The 22,306-nt window shown below is 41.0% G+C and overlaps 1 protein-coding gene across 1 annotated transcript in view; it reads left to right on the forward strand.

Moving 5' to 3' along the window:
• Window positions 1-8,383: 8,383 nt before the first annotated feature.
• The window catches only part of mRpL35 (mitochondrial ribosomal protein L35), a 51,703-nt gene continuing 37,780 nt past the window's right edge, over window positions 8,384-22,306 (forward strand). The window contains exon 1 of the mRNA XM_067108000.1: window positions 8,384-8,591. Within this exon, the coding sequence (XP_066964101.1) occupies window positions 8,395-8,591 (197 nt within the window). The 5' untranslated portion in view covers window positions 8,384-8,394. The remainder of the gene's footprint in view (window positions 8,592-22,306) is intronic.

Here is a 22,306-nt window from a genome sequence, read left to right on the forward strand (position 1 = left end):
AAATATCTACGGAAGTTAGAAAAGGACAGAGTTAGGAAAGCTTCGCAGAGGTCATCATCTGCTAAGTCTGTAGGGCAGGTAATTCAATCTGTTAACCCCATCTCCTATTAACTCTCCTTTGTCCGACCCTGTTGATCCCAATCCTATCACCGTGTCAGAGTTAAAAGTCCAAATGGATCACTAAATTTTCAGCAGTGCTTTCAGCCATCCAGACGATGGCCAAGCCATTGAAAAATTGGCTCCAAGCGAAGTGAAGTGTTAGTGGAGGAGGTGTCTGTTCGCCCACTTGCCTCCCAGGTCTAGACCTCTGTCGGACTCCCTGGTTCAGGAGAGGGCATGTACGAAAACCGAAAGGAGGCGGAGGGGGCTTTGCAATGATCTGTCAGCAGTCACCCCTCAAGTATTCCTGTTGTGCATTCCCAGGATGCTGTCCGCACGCCAAAAAAAAGGGCGCTGCTGGGGATGTGCACTTCTAGTGGTGATGATTCATTGACTCTTCCTCAAGTGGGCGCCTACTTCTTCTCGCCCTCTCAAGAGGTCTCCCATTTCCTGCAGCGATTCCTGGAGAAAAGATCGTTGACGGATCCGCATTGGCCTCCTTCTGGAGGATCCTGAACCTTTTCCTCCTCCTTCAGCTTCAGCCCCCTCCAAGGAACCTAACAGAATTGCCCTTTAATAAGCGGAACTTTTCCGTTCCAGGAGCGACCTCCATCTCGTCCAGCCTCATCGCAGATAGTGCCTCCTATTACCTTCTTCAAAAAGATCCCCGCTTTGTCGCCAAGTCACGGACAAATTGACGGATCTTATTCAGTTCTTTTTTTGGCGCTTGGTCGGGAGCACCTGTTGGAGACACTTCTTGAATGCGCCACAAGTCTTGACTCAAGAGCCTCCCTTCAAGTATGCACCAAATGAAGAGGCTCAACCAGCCGCTTCAGCATTCTTTCTCTGGCTCCGGATTCGCCACGATCTCGCCGACGAGCGCCACTTCAGCATGCTCTCTGCGGACTCCTGGCCAGCCACTTTCAAGAGGCCGACACCTTCTGGACGGATTCGCGCCACACTTGGGTGACGGTTGGCGCCACACGCATGGTCGTCAGACTTTAGATTCCGCACGACCTACTTTTTCGCAGGAAACTGTTCCTGTGCACCAATTGTCTCCTGTGTCTTCTGTCAGACGAAGAAAAGAAGATGGTTGAACGAAGAGGACTTTCCAGGAGTCAAGGAGAAATCTTCAAATTATAAGGGAGTTACTCAAGTTTTTCGTGGAAAACTTTGGGGACTTCCATTTAAGCCTTCACACCTCAGTCAAGGAAGTCCCAGATCGCAGTTTAAGAGGGATAACGATCGGTCCAGCTCCTTTTACACGCCTGCTAGTTTTGGCGATTTCACAAGAAGGCTATCAAGAAAATTAATTCCTGGCTCTCAGACAAGAGAGAGAAGGCAAGAGTATGTTTTGTCTTCCACCCTCCAGATTGGCTCACGCAGCCCATGTGGTACGCAGACTGGAGAACGTTTTGTTGGGTGTGTCTGCCTCCGCTCAAGGAGACTTCTCCAGTCTAGTGGATTCAAGTCGTCACACAGCTCTTCAATCAGCGAAGATCTTTTCACGCAGTCAGAGTTGGATCATCTTCTCAAGAGTATTTCATTGTGGGAACGGTCATCAGTTTTTTGATTGGTCAGTGGCGTCCTCTGGCTAGGAAAGTCAAAGAATTACTTTCGGATGCGCAGTCGACGGATTTCACTTCGTGGAGTCGACTGCATAGACAAGGGAGTATGCGACAGCCTCTCAACTTGGGGACCAGTTTTTGCAACCGAGTTCTGAAGAAACGATAAAGGTGCTCTTTTTCCGGGGTGTTTCCCAGCCAGAGGTCTGCTTCCTCTTGCTCCTTTGTCGAAGGACCACTTGTTCCCTGAATTAGTTCGAGAGACTGCCAAGTTGTCTCTTGAAAAGCTGCACAGGACCTGTTGGCTCAGTCAGCAAAGAAGCCTGCGAAGACTACCTCCGGAGCTACTTCCACCAAAAACTCGGGAGGTTTTCAGACACTTCCAAGACGTTCAGGGGCAAGTCTGCTGGCCCTTTTCCAAGTTTCCTCCAGGAAAGGAAAAATCTTCTACTTAAACCTTCCAATTTTCAACAAAAGAAATGAGTGTGCTGTCCTCCACATAGCAATAGGTGTCCAGACTCCAGTCGTTCTCGGAAGCTCTGGCAAAATCACCAAAAATCCTTGGGTTTTCAGGTGATCCGCCAGGGGTTCCCATCCCATTCCAACAAAAGCCCCCTCTATCGGGAGATCCCCAGTCGTTTTTCCAACATACTGGACTCTCAGAAGTTTCACTTCCTTCGAAGAAGTAGAAGACACTACTAAGGAAACAAGCCATCGAACATGCAGATGCTGCTCTCCGTTTTACAACCTCTCTTTTTAGTTTCAAAGTTGTCAGGGGAGGTTGGAGGCCGTTTCTGGACGAGGTGCGCATTGAACGTTTTTGTTGAAGAAGACGAAATTTTCCCCTGGAAACGATCCCCAGAGTCAGTGTTAGCATCTCTTTTCAATCCTAGACTGGATGGTCTCGATAGACCTCCAGGATGACTTCCCGTTCCTATCCATCAGGAATCAAGGAAGTTCCTGAGGTTTGTTTTCGAGAACAAAGATGTTCCAGTTCAGAGCTCTTTGTTTCGACTGTCAACTGACCTCGTGATTACAAGAGTTCTGTCAACGGTGGCGAAGAATCTTCACTGGAATAAGATGTCAATGAGCCCCCGACTGGCTTCTGAAAGCACAGTCAAAGCCAAATGTGGGAGGACCTAATGAAGACATTATCTCTGGTAAAGGAACTAGGCCTACTAGTCAAGGTTCCGAAAATCCCTGTCACCATCACAGCAGATAGTTTATTTGGGGAGTGAGAATGGACTCTCTGACTTTTCAGGTTCTCCATCAATACGGAGAGTAGAGTCTTGTCTATGATAGACGACTTTCTACATCAAAGGTTTGCTCAGCCAACCAGTGGATGAGCTTACTGGGGACCTTAGCATGGAGAAGTTCGTCCAACTGGGGAGACTTTAAGATGAGGCCTCTGCAGTTTTATCTACAAAGCCAATGGCCACGCAAAACCCATCCGGATTCCCTTTCTGTTCAAGATCTCAGATCAGATGACAAGAAGGAGCTGTTCTGGTGGAATCAAGGGAAAGGCTACAGGAGGGAATTTCTCTTTATCAGAACCCAGACCTCACACTCAAGTTGGCTTGAGAGGGGTGGGGAGCCACTTTAGACAACAAGGAATGTTCGGCCTCTGGCAGGAAGAACAGAAAGAACTGCACATAAATGAAAGAACTGAAAGCGTACATCTAGCCCAACAATTTCAGCAAGAAGTAAAAGGCAAGGTTATTCTAGTTCAGTCGGACAACACGTAGCTCTTTATATCAAGAGGCAAGGGGGCACTCTGTTCCTTCTCCCTGTATCAAGAACGGTTGTTGGAACTTTAGAATGGTCGGAAGAGAACGAGGTCAAACTGGCTTTGACCAGGTTCATAAAAGGCGTAGAGGAATGTAACAGCGGATCTTTGCAGAAGAACTAAGTCTTGCCCACGGAATGGACCTTTACATCCGCAGGTTTGCAAACGATGGAATCTGTGGGGTTGTCCGCTAGTAGACCTATTGTGCTACAGACAGAACAAAACGCTCCCAGTATATTGCTCCCAGATCCGGACGACAAGGCACTTTTGGGTGGATGGTAATGACAATGAGTTGGGATTGCCCTAGATCTTTACGCTTGTCCACCCCTCAAAGATTATCAGAAGGTCTTGGAAAAGTTCAGGAACCAAAGAACACCAAGATGACTTAATCGTTTTTTCTGGCCATCGAGGGAATGGTTCCCAGATCTTCCCTCCTCCTCCCTTTTCCGAGGATCCTCCCGCCGAGAAAGATCTATTTAAGACAACCCCACTTCCTGAGGTTCCATCAGAACTTGTCCGCCCCTTACGGTGAATGCAGACTGTCGAGCCACCTCAGGAAGAGAGGTTTTTCAAAGGAGGTTGCAAGCGCTACTAAGCCACTCAGAAGAAAGTCTTCCGATGCAGTATACCAGGCCAGATGGAACAGTTTAGAACCTGGGCAATAGACATGAGTTTCGCTTCAAAACCTCTAAATCAAATAGCGAAGTTCTTGCTATCCCTTTAAGGAGAAAGAGGTATTGTCTTTGAGCACAATTAAGGGTATCGATCAATGCTTGCTGAGAATTTACACAGAGGTCTAGACATCTCAACAATCAGGATCTAACTAGATTTACTTTAAGTCTTTTTGTTACCAAGACGAAAGTTCCTAAACAAATAGCATGGAATTTGGACATCGCCCTTAAATGGATTTGTTCAGATCAATTCGAACCTTTGGCAAATGCATCGCTGAGAAACTTGACTAAGAAAACTATTTTTTCTAGTAACACTGCAACAGCCAGGAGGGTGAGTGAGGTTTTTTTTTTGACAAAACTATTGGTTTCCACTCATTCAAAAGCTGCTTGTTCTTCCTCCCAGGTTCTTAGCGGAGACTAAGATGCGCAGAAGACCATGGGAGGTCTTCTTTCAGCATTAAGAGCCTTTCAGATCTTGTGGGAGAATGAGAACAAGAGAGATTGTTGTGCCCGTGAGAGCCTTAAAAGTTCTATATTCACCTAACAAAAGGTATCAGGGGCTCTTCGGAGAACTTCTGTGGTGTTCTGTGAGAAACCCGGAAGACCACTTCTAAGAATGCTCTTGCTTTCTTCTTAAGAGAAGTTATTTGAGAAGCCCATGAAGGTCAGGACTCAGACACGGAACCTCTGGAAAGTGAGAGCACATGAGATAAGAGCTGTAGCTAAATCTTTTGGCTTTCAGGCACAACCTCTCAGTGCAAAAAGATTGTGAATTTACATTTCTGCGATGTAAGTCGACCGGAGTCGCATTAGTTTGTCAGAATTGAAGACTGATTTTGACAATGGCAGAACCTAGGCCTTTAGTAGTTACTGACACGGTGGTGGGTGAGGAGAAAGAGAGGCAACCCATCCGACTAACATTTTCTCCTTTTTGTTGGGAATTGAGTTTGTTGCATCTGCTTGTAGGTACTATGTTGTTGGTTTAGAGTACCTACAATCTTTAATTTTATGGGGAAAGTTTTTAATTTTATTTTTGGTGATGGAGGTGATCCCTTATTGTTAATTTGGTTCTGCGCCCAGAGTGGCCAGCATACTGTAGTCTTGTCCGTCACGAGATGTCCTCACCAACGTCTTCCAGATTGTATCTGACACCAGATCCTGGATCCTGTCTATACACCACGAGGGATTACAGACCACAGAGGCAGTAACCACTGAGTCAGCAATCATCAGGTAATCAGGAAATTAAAATTCATGTTTTTGATTTCTGACAATATATGTGGCTGACATGATCCCACCCCTCCAAAGGTGCCAATCACTCCTATGCTAACTTACCAGGTAAGTCCTATATGATATTTTTTATGATAAAATCTTTTACTTATACTACCTGGTAGTTACATGAGTAAACCCGCCCACCCCTTGCATGCTCTGCCAAGTGGGCTTAAAACTTAATGGGTTCTAGAACATTGTTAGACAGTTCGTTACCTCTAAAGGGCTGTGTCTAGGGATCACCTAGGTGTTTTTCAGCTTGGCAGAAATTTAAAACTTGGAGGAAGACTTTACAGAGACTGACAGCTATATGTAACTTGGTAAGTATAAGGAACCTTATTTTTTATCATAAAAATATCATTTTCTCTTATTCATTCAAAGCCAAGGTTCTTTCAGATTCCGTTATTGCTGGCTACCAGCTCAACGCTTTAGCAGTACATGTAGTTTCCATCCTCCTGAAAATTTCTAGTAGTAAGATCATCCATGGTTTATTATGTTCCTTAGAGATTAAAATGTCCTGTCTTGCCGACTTGGGCTCCTCCGTGTACATTTGTCGGAAGTTGTAATTTTTCAAGACAACTGACTAGGAGGTGATTTTTCTTACGGAGGTAACTACAGCTAGAAAAGTGGGCAAGCTTCAGGCAGTTTCTAGGCTGGTTTCGTAGGCAGGAAATGATATGTATTTGTCTCTTCCGGAATTCGTGGTGAAGTCGGAGTTGGAGGTTAACCCTCTACCTCGTTCGTTTAGGGTTCTTTATCTGCAAGAGTTTGTTACTGAGGATCCAGCGAAGATGTTCTTATGTCCAGTGCCAGCATTAAAAGTCTATTTATCAAAGGTTGAGAAACTCCGTCCGTGTCTGCGTACACTTCTCATCTCTCTGCGGAATCCTTTCCGTCCACTGTCAAAGAATGCAATTACTATAGTTACTTTCTGAGGGAGATGATTTCCCAGGCCTCTCAGGGTTCTTCTTCATCATCTTCAAGCTCTGTATTATCCCCAGTGCACAGTATTCAGAGTATGTCCACTTCATCTTCCTTTCTAAGGAATTGTTCAGTGTCTTCTATTCTGGAGGCGGCTTCTTGGAAGTCCGTCTGAATGTTTACTTCCTTTTACTTAAGAGACGTTCAATTCGCCTCGTCGGAGGGTTATTCTCTTAGTCCGTGTGTAGTGGCTAACTCTGTTATCTAGGGTGCGTTCATTTAGTTGAGGTGGTATTCTCTTAGTGCAGAGGTTCTTAGGTTAACCAGATAGAGGAATTCCTTTTAGTCATTAGAGTCTTAGGCAGCGGTAATAGTATAATCACATGAACTTATGTTTAGTTCGTTTTTAAGTATGTTAGTCTTTGATAATTTTCCTACGAGAGTCCAAGGGGGGTTCTTTAGTAGGCTAGGCTCTTTCGTCGGCGCTGAGATACTTCTTCGCTCGTTGATCGTCGGGCCCTAGCCGGAGGATCAGTGGCTCGGCACACTGCTTCATTCCCCTCTGAATAGCCACATGGGAGGTTCATCGTACTCCTCCATACATGAGAGGTTCTGAAGAGCCACATGGGAGATCGACAGACAGTGACAGTACTGACCTGACTGACGATCAAAGTACTCTCCAGCATGTCTCTTCACCGAAAGCATTGATTGATATGGTGAAATGACTAAACAGATATCTTATGCAGAGCAGATCAGTGAGCTACCATCTCTGCGGTTGTAAAAAGGGGGCATGCCGCAACCTAGATGGGTCTCCCTCCAGCATGTCTCTTCACCAAAAGCATTGATTGATATGGTGACATACATTTACTCATACATTTACACATAATAGGTTGATAATTAGTTACCTGCTTATTATCCGTTGACAGGTCGGACTGAATTAGATTGATCCCACCTCTGTTAAAATTTTGTTAATCAGGCTAATTCAGGTGTTCAGGGAGTGTACTGCAATGTGAAGTTTTCCTCCCCACTTCAGTTTTTAATAGTGAGTGACTCGATTGGGGATGTCGGCCTATGTCGGCTGGTATTTGCAGCAGCGTTGTCAAGTGGTACCTCAGGTAACTCACTTGACAAGATTTTTCCTGTAGCATTGGTAATGCTGACAGTAGTGAGTAAAATTATGGGTATATAGTTCGGGCTTGGTCAGTGACCAGGGCTAATTAAGGTGTTCAGGTAAGTATTACAATATTAGTGTGATTATGAAAACTTCATGTTGGTACACACACACACATTGATGCATTAGACAGGAGACACCAAGTGACTGAAACTACATGCAGTAACATTGTGCATTTTCTTGCCCTTCTCTCTCTCTCTCTCAAAAACCTTGTTTTTACATAAAGAATATGGCATTTTTCATATCAAGAATAACCCCGAGGGAGAGAGAGAGAGAGAAGCAAATATACAGTAAGTATATAGTTTACCTTAACACAATGTGTGTGTACCTGTACACCCATGCAGACTGAAAAATACAGTATGTATGCTTGTAATACTACATTATGTACCATATAAAATATAATTTTACTTTATACTGGGGCCTTATGGCATCGGTGTTCCCCTTAAGTACCCTGTCCATCCTCTGTATGCCTACAAAGCTCATTTCTTTTGTCATGCAATTGCACCTCAAATAATCATTTTCCTTCATTAAACCCTGCCTTCCCTCATCTCAAAGTGACTTGTGTTTTCATTCCATCTTTCTTCCCTCCTACACCCACAGTTGTATGGTATCCTTAAGACTCTATGGTGGACTCCATGATGATGTATTTTTATTACAATTTTTTATATACAGTTCATTTCAATAAAATTATTGTATATATGTAGTGGAGTCCTGATCATAAAGTATTGTTCATTAAAGATGACTTCAGGTGATGTGGTATTTATTTTTTTATTTAATGTATTTAATCAAGCTTTCCCACTATCCTCCATGAAACCTCTCAGGTTAAATAGGAAATAATTCATCAACCTGTTGTCAAAATCTAGAGGATTGGTGCGCTGTGGGATATTGTTGTAGTTATATAATTTCCAAAGTTTTATGTTTTTTCTTTCTCAGATGTTCCTGCGGATGATAACAAAGTTTACGTCGCCAAAATCCTTATTACCATTTTCAAAGGTAGTCATTAGACCAACTAAGACTCTTGCAGTCTCACCAGGTCAGTTCTCATCAGCAGCATTACCTTTGAGTCGTCAGTTACATTCCTGCTGCCTTTTAAGACATGGTGCACATGAGAGGTACAGTACAATATGTTATTTTTGGTGAAAATGATATAGATATGTAATAAAATATGTGTTAAAGTAAAAACCCTCAATATTGATGTATTATCATCGTAATATGTACTGTATAAAAAAACTGTCCTGACATTTGTAATTATTTTACCGATGTAAACGTAACTCAGTTCACCCCCCTTTCTCTCTCTCTCTCTCTCTCCATGATGACACGCTATTGGCTGGAAGGGCTGAAAGTAGTCAATGACCAGCTTGTAGCTTGGATGCTTTGTGTACATACTGAGTTGTATTTTTGTTTCTCTCTCTCTCTCTCTCAGATAAGAGAGAGAGAGAGAGAGAGATTTTTTATCCATATGCAACATGTATGTTTATATGTTTTGTACAGTATAGTTTTATAGATAAAAGTGACGTTACTTTGTCATTAATTTTTTCATATTTTCCATGCTATAATTACAGCTTTTTGCATTTCAATAACTGGGTCATTTATATGGGTATACAGTACCTGTATGATTGATGTATTCATAAACTTATCATTATTTCTTATAATGTACACTATTGGTGTTTGAACTAATAAAATAGGCAGTGAACTATTAAAATAGACAGTTACAAGGACTTTAGTTTAAGGTATGCAGAGTATGATGAAAAAAATTGTTTACCAATTTTCAAATACAGTGGACCCCTGCCTACTCACGGTTCTGGATTTGCGGCTTCACCTGTTCGCAGGTTTTTCTGTGGAATGTATATCCACATTATTCGCGGAAAATTCGCCTATTCGTGGAATTTTTCATAGAGAAATATTCACTAATTCTATTTTCATATTGTTTTTGTGACTAAATACATTTTTCGTGATAGCATTATTAAAATACTCAGGTGTAAGCATTTTTAGAGGGGCTTTTTGGTGTCTGAACTATCAAAATAGTCAAGTAGTCTCTCTCTTTTTCTCCCATAAATCATGAGTAATTTCCATCTTTTGACATTTAATGTAAGAATAACCTCTCTCTCTCATCATGAATAATTTCCCCCTTGATAGTTAACATAACCTCTCTCTCTGTCTCTCTCTCAATAATTCATGAATAGTAAACCCCCCATATTCGCAGGGATGCGTACCACAACCCCCTGCGAATAGTTAAAATCTGCAAATAGTTAACACCCCCCTTCTAAAAATGCTTATAACTGCCTACCTTGAAAGTTCAGATACCAATTATATACCTTCAACTAGCATCCTAGATCAAATTTACCTTAAACTATTATCCTATTACTCTATTAATCTTTGAAATGATATTTATGTCATTTCAAAGTCATCTTAAACATTTTACCTTTAAAAATCTAGATGTACACTCAGCAAGAAAAGTGAAGATACAGTTTTCTTTTAGATTTGTTCATCGAATTTAATTTTTTTCACCACAGAAAACACATAATCTCGGTAAATTTACTCCTAGAATATGAAAATACAATGCAAATTATATCATATATGTTAAATATACAAACAAAAACGTTCAGATACTTAAAAACACTGATGCATGTACGAAGTAATCAGAATTTCTCATTTGACTTCGTTCATAGAGATCTAAAAGATAGTATGTGGATATCTCGGTGTAGTACTATTCATCAGAACGGCAATATTTAATCGTTTTCCGTTATGAACAGGTTTATTATTGCATCATCATACGAGGTAATGATAATTTCTTTTAATTTTTACACATTCATGTTTGTATTTCCACGTGTTAAAAGTCAGCTGGAATTAATGGCAGTAAATGTGACACCTAGGGTAGGTTGACCAAATCTATTTAAATCCGCAAGAGCGTTCTACTATGATGTGAAGGGCAGCAGGGAGCCTCGGGGGAAAACACAAGTAACTGGATGTTTCTTGACATTGCCATAGTTCTCTCTCTCTCTCTCTCTCTCTCTCTCTCTCTTCTCAGCCATTACTAAAACATACTCTACCAATATAGTGTAGCTCAATCTCTAAAAGAAAAACAATGAAATGAGTAGCTCTACCGATAGGCCTAGGCTTACACAACAGCAACAACTCTCTCTCTCTCTCCATTGCTAAAACATACTTTTACAAATATAGTATCGCTCATTCTCTAAAAGAAAAAAAATAATGAAATTAGCTGTACAGTACATATAGGCCTAGGCTTACACAACAGCAGACTCTCTCTCTCTCTCTCTCTTCTCTCAACTCTCATCATCATAACAATGCATTCGCCTTTTTCGTTGGACATTGCTCAAATTTAACTCTTGATTTCATTATGGAAGATCGCTGCTTTCCGATTATGCAAGCATTCCGTTCAATGTGGTGTCATAAATTCATTTGTGTAAGGTTGTTGGTAAGTTACGTCGAAAAATGTTTATTTTGCTCAGAACTGTTGTTGCAAATTACAACTTGAACGAATACTGTGAAACTTACTACTGCATTTAAGTATCAATGATTTCATTATCGTAGACTATGATTGAAAGTTATAAGAGGTCAAGCAAAAAAAAACACAATAAGACGGAAGCTCCTCCTTTTGGTAAAGTTGCCAGATGTCGCATTATTGAGCAACATATGTCCGAAGATTTAAAAAAACTGTATCCTCACTTTCCTTGCCGAGTGTACATACTTCTTACCCTTCCAGCCAATAACAGAGAGAGAGAGAGAGTATCTTTTTATCAATCACTCTCCCTTTCTATCTATCTATCTATCCATCTCTCACATTCTGAGTATCCTTTGGTGAGAGAGAGAGAGAGAGAGAGTGGTGTTTGTTCTTACATATGACAAAGAAAGAGAGAATAACTGGAAAGATAGAGAGAGAGAGAAAAAAGTTATTCTTACATTAGATATCAGCATGATTTATGAAGAAAAAAAGAAAGAGAGAGATTTTTCAGTATCCGTATGACCATCTGTGGGCAACATTACCTCCCCTTCTGGTCCATATGTCATGTTAATTGACAGGTACTTGCAACCCCCTCACTCTGAAGAATCTGAGAAAAAGAGTGGGAATGTTATGTATTTGTTTAAAATTTTTAATAATTTACTACACAAATGCAAAAAGTTGTAATTATAGCATGGAAAATATGAAAAAAATTAATAACAAAGGAACGTCACATTTATCTATAAAGCTACAGTATACAAAATAAATAAACATATGTTACATATGCATAAAATATCTATCTCAGTGAGAGAGAGAGAGAGAGAGAGAGAAGAGAGAGATAAATTACAAAGATGAGGATTAGATGAGTATCTTTGCGGTCAGTATGTCAAGATATTTGACATATTTGACAGGTTACACCTCCTTTGCTCCAAAGCTTTAGGAAAAAGATGATGGAAAGAATTTATATTGAACTTAATATCTTACTAATTCACAATATGTTCTTTAATGAATTGATATTTTGCTGTGTTTAGTACATTAATATTAATATTTGAAAATTAGTAAATCATTTATTTATCATACAAAAATAAACATACATGTTACATATGCACGAAAACTCTCTCATCTCAGTAAGAGAGAGAGAGAGAGAATTATTATTTAATGTTATTATTTAATCTTATTAAACTTAATATTTGAAAATTAGTACTGTAAATCATTATTTTATCATAAAATGTATATGTAGATACAGTACAGTATTTAGTTATGAAAAAATATGAAAATACAGAATATTGCTCTACGAAAAAATCTGCGAATGGGTGAGTTTTCCTATGAATAATTCACAGATAGGTTCCACAGAAAATTTCGCGAATTGTGAGAATGCGAATCCGAGGGGTTTACTGTAATTTCACTCTTGATATTTAACATAGGACAGCCCCGCGATCTCTCTCTCTCTCTCTCTCATTACTGTAACATTAACATAAAAATATGAAATTAAAACTCCAGGAAGTTCATGAAACCATCATCGAATGAGCGCATGCATACATATGTATGTGTGACAATTTGCCTTGACGTAGGTTCCATGATGACCGCTATTGGCTGGAAGGGAGGGAAGTAGCCAATCACACGGCTTCGTAGTTACTGATTGTCTTGTAGCTCCGATGCTTTGTGAGGGAGTTCCCCTCTTTTTGTATGATTATAACCTAGGTTTTTATAAGTAACCTACCAAGTAATTACATAGCTAACAGTTTCTATTAATCGGCAGCTAGAATTTGAAATTCGCTGTAGCGATTCTTTTGTTTTGTTTCGGTGTAGGTAACTGACCCCGCTCATTTTTGGGAAAGAGAGGAACAACTGAGCAGAGAGCGTCAATTTGTTTCTGCCGGCTTACGACGACAGTTGTGAGCAGCAGTTGTGTTTGAAATTCTCTTGCGTTAATGGTTTATGGTTGACAATCTAAATTGGTGAAGTATTTTGCTTTTGCTAGCCTCTCGGCAACTTAGATATTTAGGTTTTCATTGAAAATTACTTTATTCACCTGATTGTGACTAGTAATTGATTAGATTTTTCCTGACTATTCAGCTTGTATCACCGACAATGTCCAACACAAGTTCGAGTAGCAATTGTTATTGCATCAAAGGCTGCAATATGAGAATAATGTCAGCAAAGTATGATTCTCTTCCAGAGTGCACTTCTTGCAGGGGTCAAGTATGTTCGTCTGACTTGACTTGTGCTGAATGAATTGATTGGGATCTTAAGAAATGGAAGACCTTAAGTTCTGACTTTTAGTCAGGAATCGGCTAAATCTTTTATTTGATTTACCTGTTTTATCTGTTTCTGCTTTGTTTTATCACTAGTCCTGCCTCTGTCCCACCTGTTTCATTACCCAGCTCCCCTATTCCCAAACCCAGTGCCATTGCCATCCTTGAGCATTAGTTCAATCACAAGTTCAATATGTTAGTTAATGCGGTGGCTCAAATAAGTGCATCTGTTTGATCCTTTATGGAAAATAAGAATGTAACTAGTGAAAGTGCAGTTTTTGGGGAGGAGCTGGCTACTCAGCCCACCGATTCCTAAGTCGAAGGCCACTGGCATACTCCCCCACACCAGGGAGAAGCTACACTGGAAGCCCAAGGGAGGTCAGCGGGGTCTGCCCCCAGGTAGTTGGCCCCTCAGTCACTTCTGGCGCCAGTTCCCAAGTGGCGGCAGACAATCAGTGGGAAGGCATGTTCCAGAATGTGTACAATCTTTCCTGTAGTTCTGAGGCTTCCAGCCCTGAACAGAAGTGCCACTGGCACAACAGTGGTAAACCAAGACCATTGAAAAGGTCTGTTGTAGATATGTTTCGCATCCCTCAGGTGCTGGAGAAGAAAGCCAAGGAAGCGGTTCCTTCCTGCAGTTTTTGGGACAGCCCAGAGAAGCTTTCTCAAGTGTGTGTAGAGGGAGGAAGGCAAGTGTTAATGCCAAGAGCCACCTCCAAGCATAATCGCTCGGTAGCATCAGTGTTTGCACCAGCAGACGAACCTCCTTTGGCTCCCGATAGACCAGTAGTGGATGAGCGCCTGCTGACGCCAAAGCGCAGTGGCTGCCAATCGTTCAGTCACTTATGAGTGCTCATTTACACCTGAGCTCCCTTTGATCGACAAGCGCCCAGTTGCGCCCAAACTACATGTGGCTTCTGAGCGTTCAGTAGCTTTAAGCGCCCATTTGCGCCCGTTCGTACAAATTTTATTGGACATTCATCCAAGCGCTTGACTTCCAGGCTGGAGTTTGTGGTGCCATCCCCCTTACAGCAGGTTGCTACAGCTACACATTTGGATCCTTCTGTTGCGCCCATCCAATGATGCCTAGATGATATCTTAGGCCTTTTGAAGAACCTCCTAACCCATCTTCTGTTAAAGACTTGTCTCTTTAGCAGGTGTCTTTGGTGGAAGAGGAAGACGATAAGGACGAGGAAGGAGATTCTCCTTCAGCATACGCATTGCTACTTCAATTTCTTCTTTGAAGTTTCTCTTCCTTCTTCTCGCCTGCGGCTCCTGCTTCTCCTGCGTCCACCTTCCAAATGAGTAACATTTCTGCTGAGACTTTAAGACTACCTGATATGGTACTCTCCACTTCAGCCAGGAAAGCTCTTAACTAAGTTGAAACCTGGCTCTCAGATAAGAGGGAACAAGGGAAATAAAACATTAGTTATCCTTCTTCTTATCTTTTAAAGAGGAGATATTCATATTATGCAACTGGAGAAGCTCCTTCCATGGGTGCAGCTGCCTCCTCCCAAGGGGACTTCAACAGCCTCATAGACTATCCGTAGATCAGCCTTTTTTGCGGCCAAAGTTATTTCTCTTCGTCGTAATTAGATCATATGATGAAGAATCTCTTCAAGGCCTTTGAGATTGTTAGTTTCTTGAACTAGTCAGTAGGTGCCCTCGCATGGAAGTTTCAAGAATTCACTGCCTTGCCTGCAGATTTTTCAACTGATATCCTTGGGGTCCTTTCATGTGTGGACAAATGGATAAGAGATGGAGCACAGGAGTTAGCTTCACTCTACACTATGGAAGTGTTGAAGAAGAGGGAGTTATGGTGTTCATACACCTCTAAGGAAGTCACTTTAATTCAGAGGTTTGCACTTCTTTTTCCTCCCCTTTCGAGAGACAGCTTGCTCCCTTAGTTGGTGGTTAACAAGATTTTTTCTGATTTACAGAAGAAATCTACTCATGATCTACTAGCGAAGTCATCGAGGTGCACTAAGGGGACTCCTGCTGTTAATTTCAAGTCATCATCTCCTCTGCAACCCTATCCCTTTCATGGTGGTAGGCAAAGATCTTCAAGATCAAGACCTAATGTACGGTTCCAGTCTCAGACTGTCAATAGTCCTCATCTAAACCTTCTACTAGAAAATGAATTAAATGTCCTCCGTACTCCAGTAGGTGCCAGGCTTTTTCAGTATTGGGAGAAATGGAGTGAGAGAACGGTGGAGCAGTGGGTTGTGGAAGTTTTGAGGAGCTGCTACACAATCCCGTTCTTAGAAAGACCTCCCTTAGTCAAATCTGATCGCCTTAACTGCCTTGCAAGAGAAGTTTCATCTCCCCTTGAGAAGAAAGCAATAGAAGTAGTCCCAGATGTAAGTTCAGAAGGATTCTACAATCGGCTTTTCGTAGTCCCAAAGTCATCAGGAGGATGGAGGCCAGTCCTGGATGTGAGCGCCCTAAATGTCTTTATTCAGAAGACCAAATTCAGAATGGCGACAACTCGTTCGATCCTCTTGTCCATTCGACAAGGAGACTGGATGGTCTCCATAGACCTACAATATGCCTATTTCCACATCCCATTACACCCAGACTCTAGAAAATATCTAAGATTTGCTTTTCAGGACCAGGTGTTCCAGTTCCAGGCCCTGTGCTTCAGGCTATCAACAGTCGTCCCTCAAGTCTTCACATGTATTCTTGCTCCCCTGGCAGGTTGGCTCCCCCTGATGGGAATCAACATAGCATTCTATTTGGACTATTGGATCCTTCGCTCCACATCGAAGGAACAGTGTACGGAGGACCTTTGGAAAACATTACTTCTTGCCCAAGGCTAACTAATACATCATCAGAAGTCAGAGATGACTCCTTCACGGGAGATAGTTTATTTGGGATTGACTCTCAATTCTCATCTTTTTCAGGCTTTTTCAATTCTCATCTTTTTTAGGCTTTTCCCTCTGAGGAAAGAGTAGAGTCTTGCCTACAGAAGATAGACAAAATTTTTGTCTTCAGACATGTTCAGCGAACAATTGGATGAGTCTCCTTGGGACGTTGGCCTCCATGGAGCAGTTTGTCTCCCTGGGAAGACTTCACATGAGAGTGTTCCAGTTTTTCTTATGAGAAAAGTGGGATAGGAAAAGATATCCAGACTCCTTCATGTTTCTGGTGACACAAGAAATCAAGAAGTACCTGCTTTGGTAGAAGTCAAGAGAAGGTTGCTGGAAGGAAAGTCTCTGTTCCCACAGAGCCCAGACCTAAACATGTATGCCGACACAGCAGATCTGGGCTGGGGAACCCTTAGAGGGGACAAGAAAATCTCCGGGACATGGTCGAGGGATCAGATGTTATAGCACGTAAATGTCAAGGAGTTAAAAGCAGTCCACTTGGGTCTGATAGTTTTTTCGTTGGAGGTGTTCAGGAGGACAGTAGCAGTCCACTCGGACAATACAATGGCCGTGACACATATAAACAAAGAAGAAGGAACTTGTTCTTTTCCCCTCTGCGAGGCAGTGAGGGACCTCCTTCTCTGGGCGGACCAGAAGCATACAAGTTAATGACCAGATTTGTCCAAGGCAAACTGAATGTGTTGGCGGATCAGTTCAGCTGACAAAATCAAGTCATCCCCACAGAGTGGACTCTCGATCCACTGGTCTGTCTAGGTCTATGGAAATTGTGGGAAAAGCCAATGTTAGATCTCTTTGAGATGGTGGGGAATCATCGGCTGCCTTCTTTTCTGTTCTCCAATTCCAGATCCGCAAACACGGACAACGGATGCCATGCTTCTCGACTGGTCCGACAAGTTCCTGTATGCCTTCCCTCCCTTCGGGATGATAGGGGATGTGCTGAATAAGTTCCACCTACACCAGGATGTGTCAGTGATTCTGGTAGCTCCCTTTTGGTCCTTAAGGGAATGGTTCCCAGAGCTCATAAATCTGCTGGTAGACTTTCCAAGACTCCTTCCTCAGAAGAAAAAGTTTCTCTGACAACCTTGCTTCAGGCACTTTCACCAAGGTTTGTCTTCTCTGGGTCTGACAGGATTCAAACTGTCAAAAGATTCCTCAGAGCAAGGGTTTTTCAAGGGAGGCTGCAGAAGCTATTTCAAAATGCAGATGTTGATCCTCAGCTAATGTCTACCAAAGCAAATGGTCAGTTTTCCGTAGTTGGTGCAAAAGTAATAGAATCTCTCCTTCTAAGAAAACTCTGACAGAGATGCGGACTTCCTTTTGTTCCTGAAGAACTCTGAAGGTTTTCCTTGTCTACTATAAAAGGCTACAGGGCTATGTTGAGCTCTTTGTTGAGGCATAGGGACTTTGATGTATCCTCGAATCAGGACCTTTCGGACCTGATTAAGTCTTTTGACACAAAGAAACAAAAGCATGTTTCTTGGAATCTGAACGTAGTCCTGAAATGGTTCTCTGGACCCCCTCTTGAGCCTCTGAACTTAGCTTCATTCAGAAACTTGACCAGGAATACACTCTTTTTAGTAGCCTTATCGACAGCCAGAAGAATCAGTGAGATTCAGGCCATTGGCAAAAGGGTTGGATTTTCAGGAGGCGATGCAATCTGCTCCTTTAGGTTTTCTCACTAAGAACGAGAACCCGGCCAATCCTTGGCCTTGATCCTTCAGCATTAACGGTCTAGCAGATACGCTAGGATCAGAGGAATTAGAAAGGGCCTTTGCCCTGTGGGAGCCCTAAAGTTTAATCTACACAGGACTGAGAAAATTAGAGGTTCTTCAAGCAACCTCTGGACTTCGGTCAAGGGTCCATCTCGTCCTCTTACGAAGAATGCTCTGTCCTTGTTTATGAGGGATGTTATTTGTGAAGCACACTCACAAATGAGAGAAGAGGATTGTCCTGTCTTGAAAGTAAGAACTCATGAAGTCAGGTCTGTAGCTCCTTCATTAGCCTGTAAATTCAATGTCTCACTTTCCTCCATCCTCCAAGCTACCTTACTGGAGGTGTAAATCTGTATTTGCGTCACATTACCTCCGAGATGTGGAAACGACTTTTAAGGATTGCAGTACCCTAGGACCTTTATTGATGGCTGGCATGGTATTGAGGGAGAGAGTTTAGGAAGCATTCCTTCCATCCTTACTTCTTCGACTTGAATCATGGTGTTGAGTTCTAGGGGAGCCTAGGGGTACTTTGTGCTTGGATATCCACCAGTTTTTTAGTGGTTGGTGGTGGTATTTTAATTTTATGGTGTAGGTAACAGAGTGGTTTTATCTGGTTTTATGATGGTACTGTTCCCTGGGCAGGGGCAAAATTTTTTGTGCTTCATTTAGCGTTCGGAGTTGTCCTGCACTGTGGAGTTCCCACTTAAAGAGTAGACGACCCTTGGCCATACTGCCACGTCTCTACGGGTTAAGATGAGCTCAAAACCAGAGGCAGTAATTTCCTGCTGTGGCTCTCTTACCAGGTAAGAAACAAGCATTTTGGTAATGCTAGCAGATTTTAGTCCCCTAACTCATTACATAATGTTTTGGGGGAAGAATAGTCAATGCATCCCACCTCCTGTCAATGTGGGAATCAGCTATGTAATTACTTAGTAAGTTACTTATATAAAAATGACATTTTTATGATAAAATAAGATTTTATATATACTAACCAAGTAACTACAGAGTGGGAGCCCACCCTCCTCCCCTCACATGGTCATGAAGCATAAACAAATTGAAGCTCTCTGCTCAATTGTTCTTCTCTTTCCCAAAAGTGGGCGGGGTCAGTTACCTACACTGAAACAAAACAAAAGAATCGCTATCGCGAATTTGAAATTTTAGCTGCCAATTAACAGAAACTGTTAGCTATGTAATTACTTGGTAAGTATATATAAAATCATATTTTATCATAAAAATGTAATTTTTGTGAATTTTTATTTACCTTAGTTTATGTACTGTCACTAGTGTACTAGATATTTTTAATGTGCATATGTATTTCTCTCTCTCTCTCTCTCTCTCTCTCTCTCTCTCTCTCTCTCTCTCTCTCTCTCTCTCTCTCTCTCGGGTAACTTGATTAGTTTTCACACATAGTTGTAAGCCATATATTTTTAAGGGTAATATTGTGAGATGACTTTGAAATGGTATTATAGTGTTTTAGGATGTTAGTTTAAGGTATTTTTGGTGTTTGAACTGTTAAAATAGGCAGTTACAGTGTGTCACTGACTTATGGCGGATTCGATCTTATGGGGCTTTTTCAGTGCCATTAACGGTGTTTTACAGCACTGTTGACAGCACTAATGGCAAGAACAGGCATCAAGTTAATGGTGCTGTAACTTGATGCAACATCAAGTTATGGTGCCAGACATCAAGTTACAGCTCCAATAAAGCGCCAATAACGGTAAAACACTGACTTACGATCGAAATCAACTTACAGCGCGGTGCTGGAATGGATCCCCTGCCATAAGTCGAAGACATACTGTATAAGTGTTTTTAGAGGGGGTATTGGTGTTTGAACTATTAAACTAGGCAGTTTAGAGGGGATTCAGATTTGTCGCAGTCTAAAAATTACATAACATTTATGGCATAATGTTTGTGTATATGAAATGTCATGGTGATGTGATAAAAATTTTGTTAATAAATAGCTACATGTTTTAAATGCACCAGTCGGCTGTTATGGTGGATGTGGGTTGATGTCAGTGCTAAAGAACAAATACCTGTGCTTGCCATGAGATATGTATAGCAGAGTTGGTATCAACTTATACCCCTCTTGATAGTCGAGAGGTCTAGAACAGTCACTGAACGTTGTTGGTACTTGCTGTTCGGCTGTTCGAGCCTGCCAGGTGATGAACCACTTATCAGTTATAATTCCCCTTTGGTATTATTTCTGAGGTAGACCAAATTGGATATTAAATGACATTTGTAGGTTAATGCTTTCGTATATACAGTACAATGTCATGGTGATGTGATAAAAAATCATAAAGGTAATACCTCAGTTATCCGGAACACATTTTCAGACACACCCAGACCAGGGATCAAGGCCCCAAAGATATAATAAATATATAAATTTAAAAAATTTTTAAGAACAGTCCTCCAATGGTTGGCAATGCTGCTTGGCCTCAAGAAAGTGTTAATAACACCGCCTACACTCACACTGACTGAAAAAGAGTTTTGGGGGGTGAGGGTGGTCGAATGGCTTGGTGCCATTGGAGGGAAGGAGCAGTAAGGCTGAGTAGAGGAAGGCTCAGAGAAGGGGTTGTTTTGGAAGGTGGGTGGAGCTGGGGAGGAGTTTCTATGGCTGGGTGGGGGGTGAGGATGCTGTGTTGGATGTGTGAAGAGGGCTAGGTAGACCTGACTTGATAGAGCTTGTTTAATTTCATGTTTTTATGTTTATGATACAGTAATCCGTATTTTGTTAATGGATATGAACATTGCTGAGATACGGTAGAGAGAGAGAGTGAGAGAGAGAGATGTGTTTACATCGAAGTCTTAAGTACATGCACACTCCTTCACTTTGTTTATATTATTATATGCTACTGTAGTCTTGTTTATATTTTTATTCTGTTTTCTCATTTTTATTTTTTCAAACCAAAAGATAAATGCAATCATGTGTATAGGGTACAAGAGAGAGAGAGAGGTATGCTTACAGCAAAGTCTAAGCAACGTAACACACACATCCTTTACATTTTTATTTATATTGTATGCTACAGCATTGTCGATTATATTTTTACTGTATTTTCTCATTTTTTGTTCTTCCAAACTAAAAAAGTTGTACACAATCATGTGTAGGGCATGAAAGAGAGAGAGAGAGAGAGAGAGAGAGAGAGAGAGAGAGAGAGAGAGAGAGAGAGAGAGAGAGAGAGAGCAACTGAGATGAAATATCAAAAGTGATAAAATATTCTCTTGTGTACTGTTACGATATGTGTGATAATCATACTTAGAGTCAACTAAAGTTGTAATGAAATACAGTACAGTAAATCAAGCAAAGCAAAAAAAAAAAAAAAAGACTAATGTACGCATGCACTCATTCCATGGAGTCGGTGAAGTCACTACAGCCTGTTTGGTGTTGTCTTCCTTACATACGAAATTCATTTTTCAAATATTTTTACGTTGATTAGAGATGAAAAGTGAATTTCATATGTAAGGAAGACAGCCTGCAAATATTTTTACGTTGATTAGAGATGAAAAGTGAATTACATTTGTTTTGCTTGATTTACTGTAATGTATTTCATTACAACTTTAGTTGACTCTAAGTATGATTATCATACATATTATAACAGTACACAAGAGAATATTTTATCACTTTCGATATTTCGTCTCAGTTACTCTCTCTCTCTCTCTCTCTCTCTCTCTCTCTCTCTCTCTCTCTCTCTCTCTTTACATGTTTACATGGAAGCCCAAGTACAGTAACAAAACTCCTTCACTATTTTATTTATATTTTATGCTACAGTATTCTCATTTACACTGTATTTTTTACTTTGTTTTCTAATTTTTTATTTTACAGTCCAAAAGATAAACCCAGTCGTGTGCATACGGAACATGCATACACACTCATTCGATACTGTCTTTGAACTTGCTAAATATGAAATTTGCATTTCAAATATTTTTAGTGATTAGAGATAAAATATCAACAGTGATGAAAGATTCTCTTGTGTATTGTTATGGTATGTGAGGTAACCATATTTAAGAGAGAGAGAGAGAACAACACTTTTATTTTATTTATATTTTATGCTACAGTATTCTCATTTACACTATGTTTTTACTGCATTTTCTCATCAATTGCTTTTTAGTAGTGTTCTTTGAACAGTTGTAATTGAAAATCCCATATGTACAGTTGGGGAAATGATTTCTTTTACCCCTTGAGTTCACGAGACATTGTAAATGGCGACGCTGCGTTTGTTTACGTAGTTAAGTAGTAATACTATTAGCTGATTGGTGCAGACATCTCCTTACCAGTTAACATATATTTATTTATGTTATTTCATAAAAGCTAAAATACATTGGTAAAAGAAAAATGTGTGAACAATCTGCAATGTGAAAATTGGGTTTATAAGTGTTTTTTCTGAGGATTGTATAAAACGCTTTAGAGGAGGGAAATTACGTAGAGTAATATCATCATGCAGTGTCATTTGGCTCCTGAGACTGGCCCTGGAGACAAAGGTGGACGGTGAAAGGTTGGAAGAAGATAGAAGCTGT

This window comes from Macrobrachium rosenbergii, chromosome 8 (genome assembly GCF_040412425.1).
Source record: "Macrobrachium rosenbergii isolate ZJJX-2024 chromosome 8, ASM4041242v1, whole genome shotgun sequence".
Lineage (NCBI taxonomy): Eukaryota > Metazoa > Arthropoda > Malacostraca > Decapoda > Palaemonidae > Macrobrachium > Macrobrachium rosenbergii.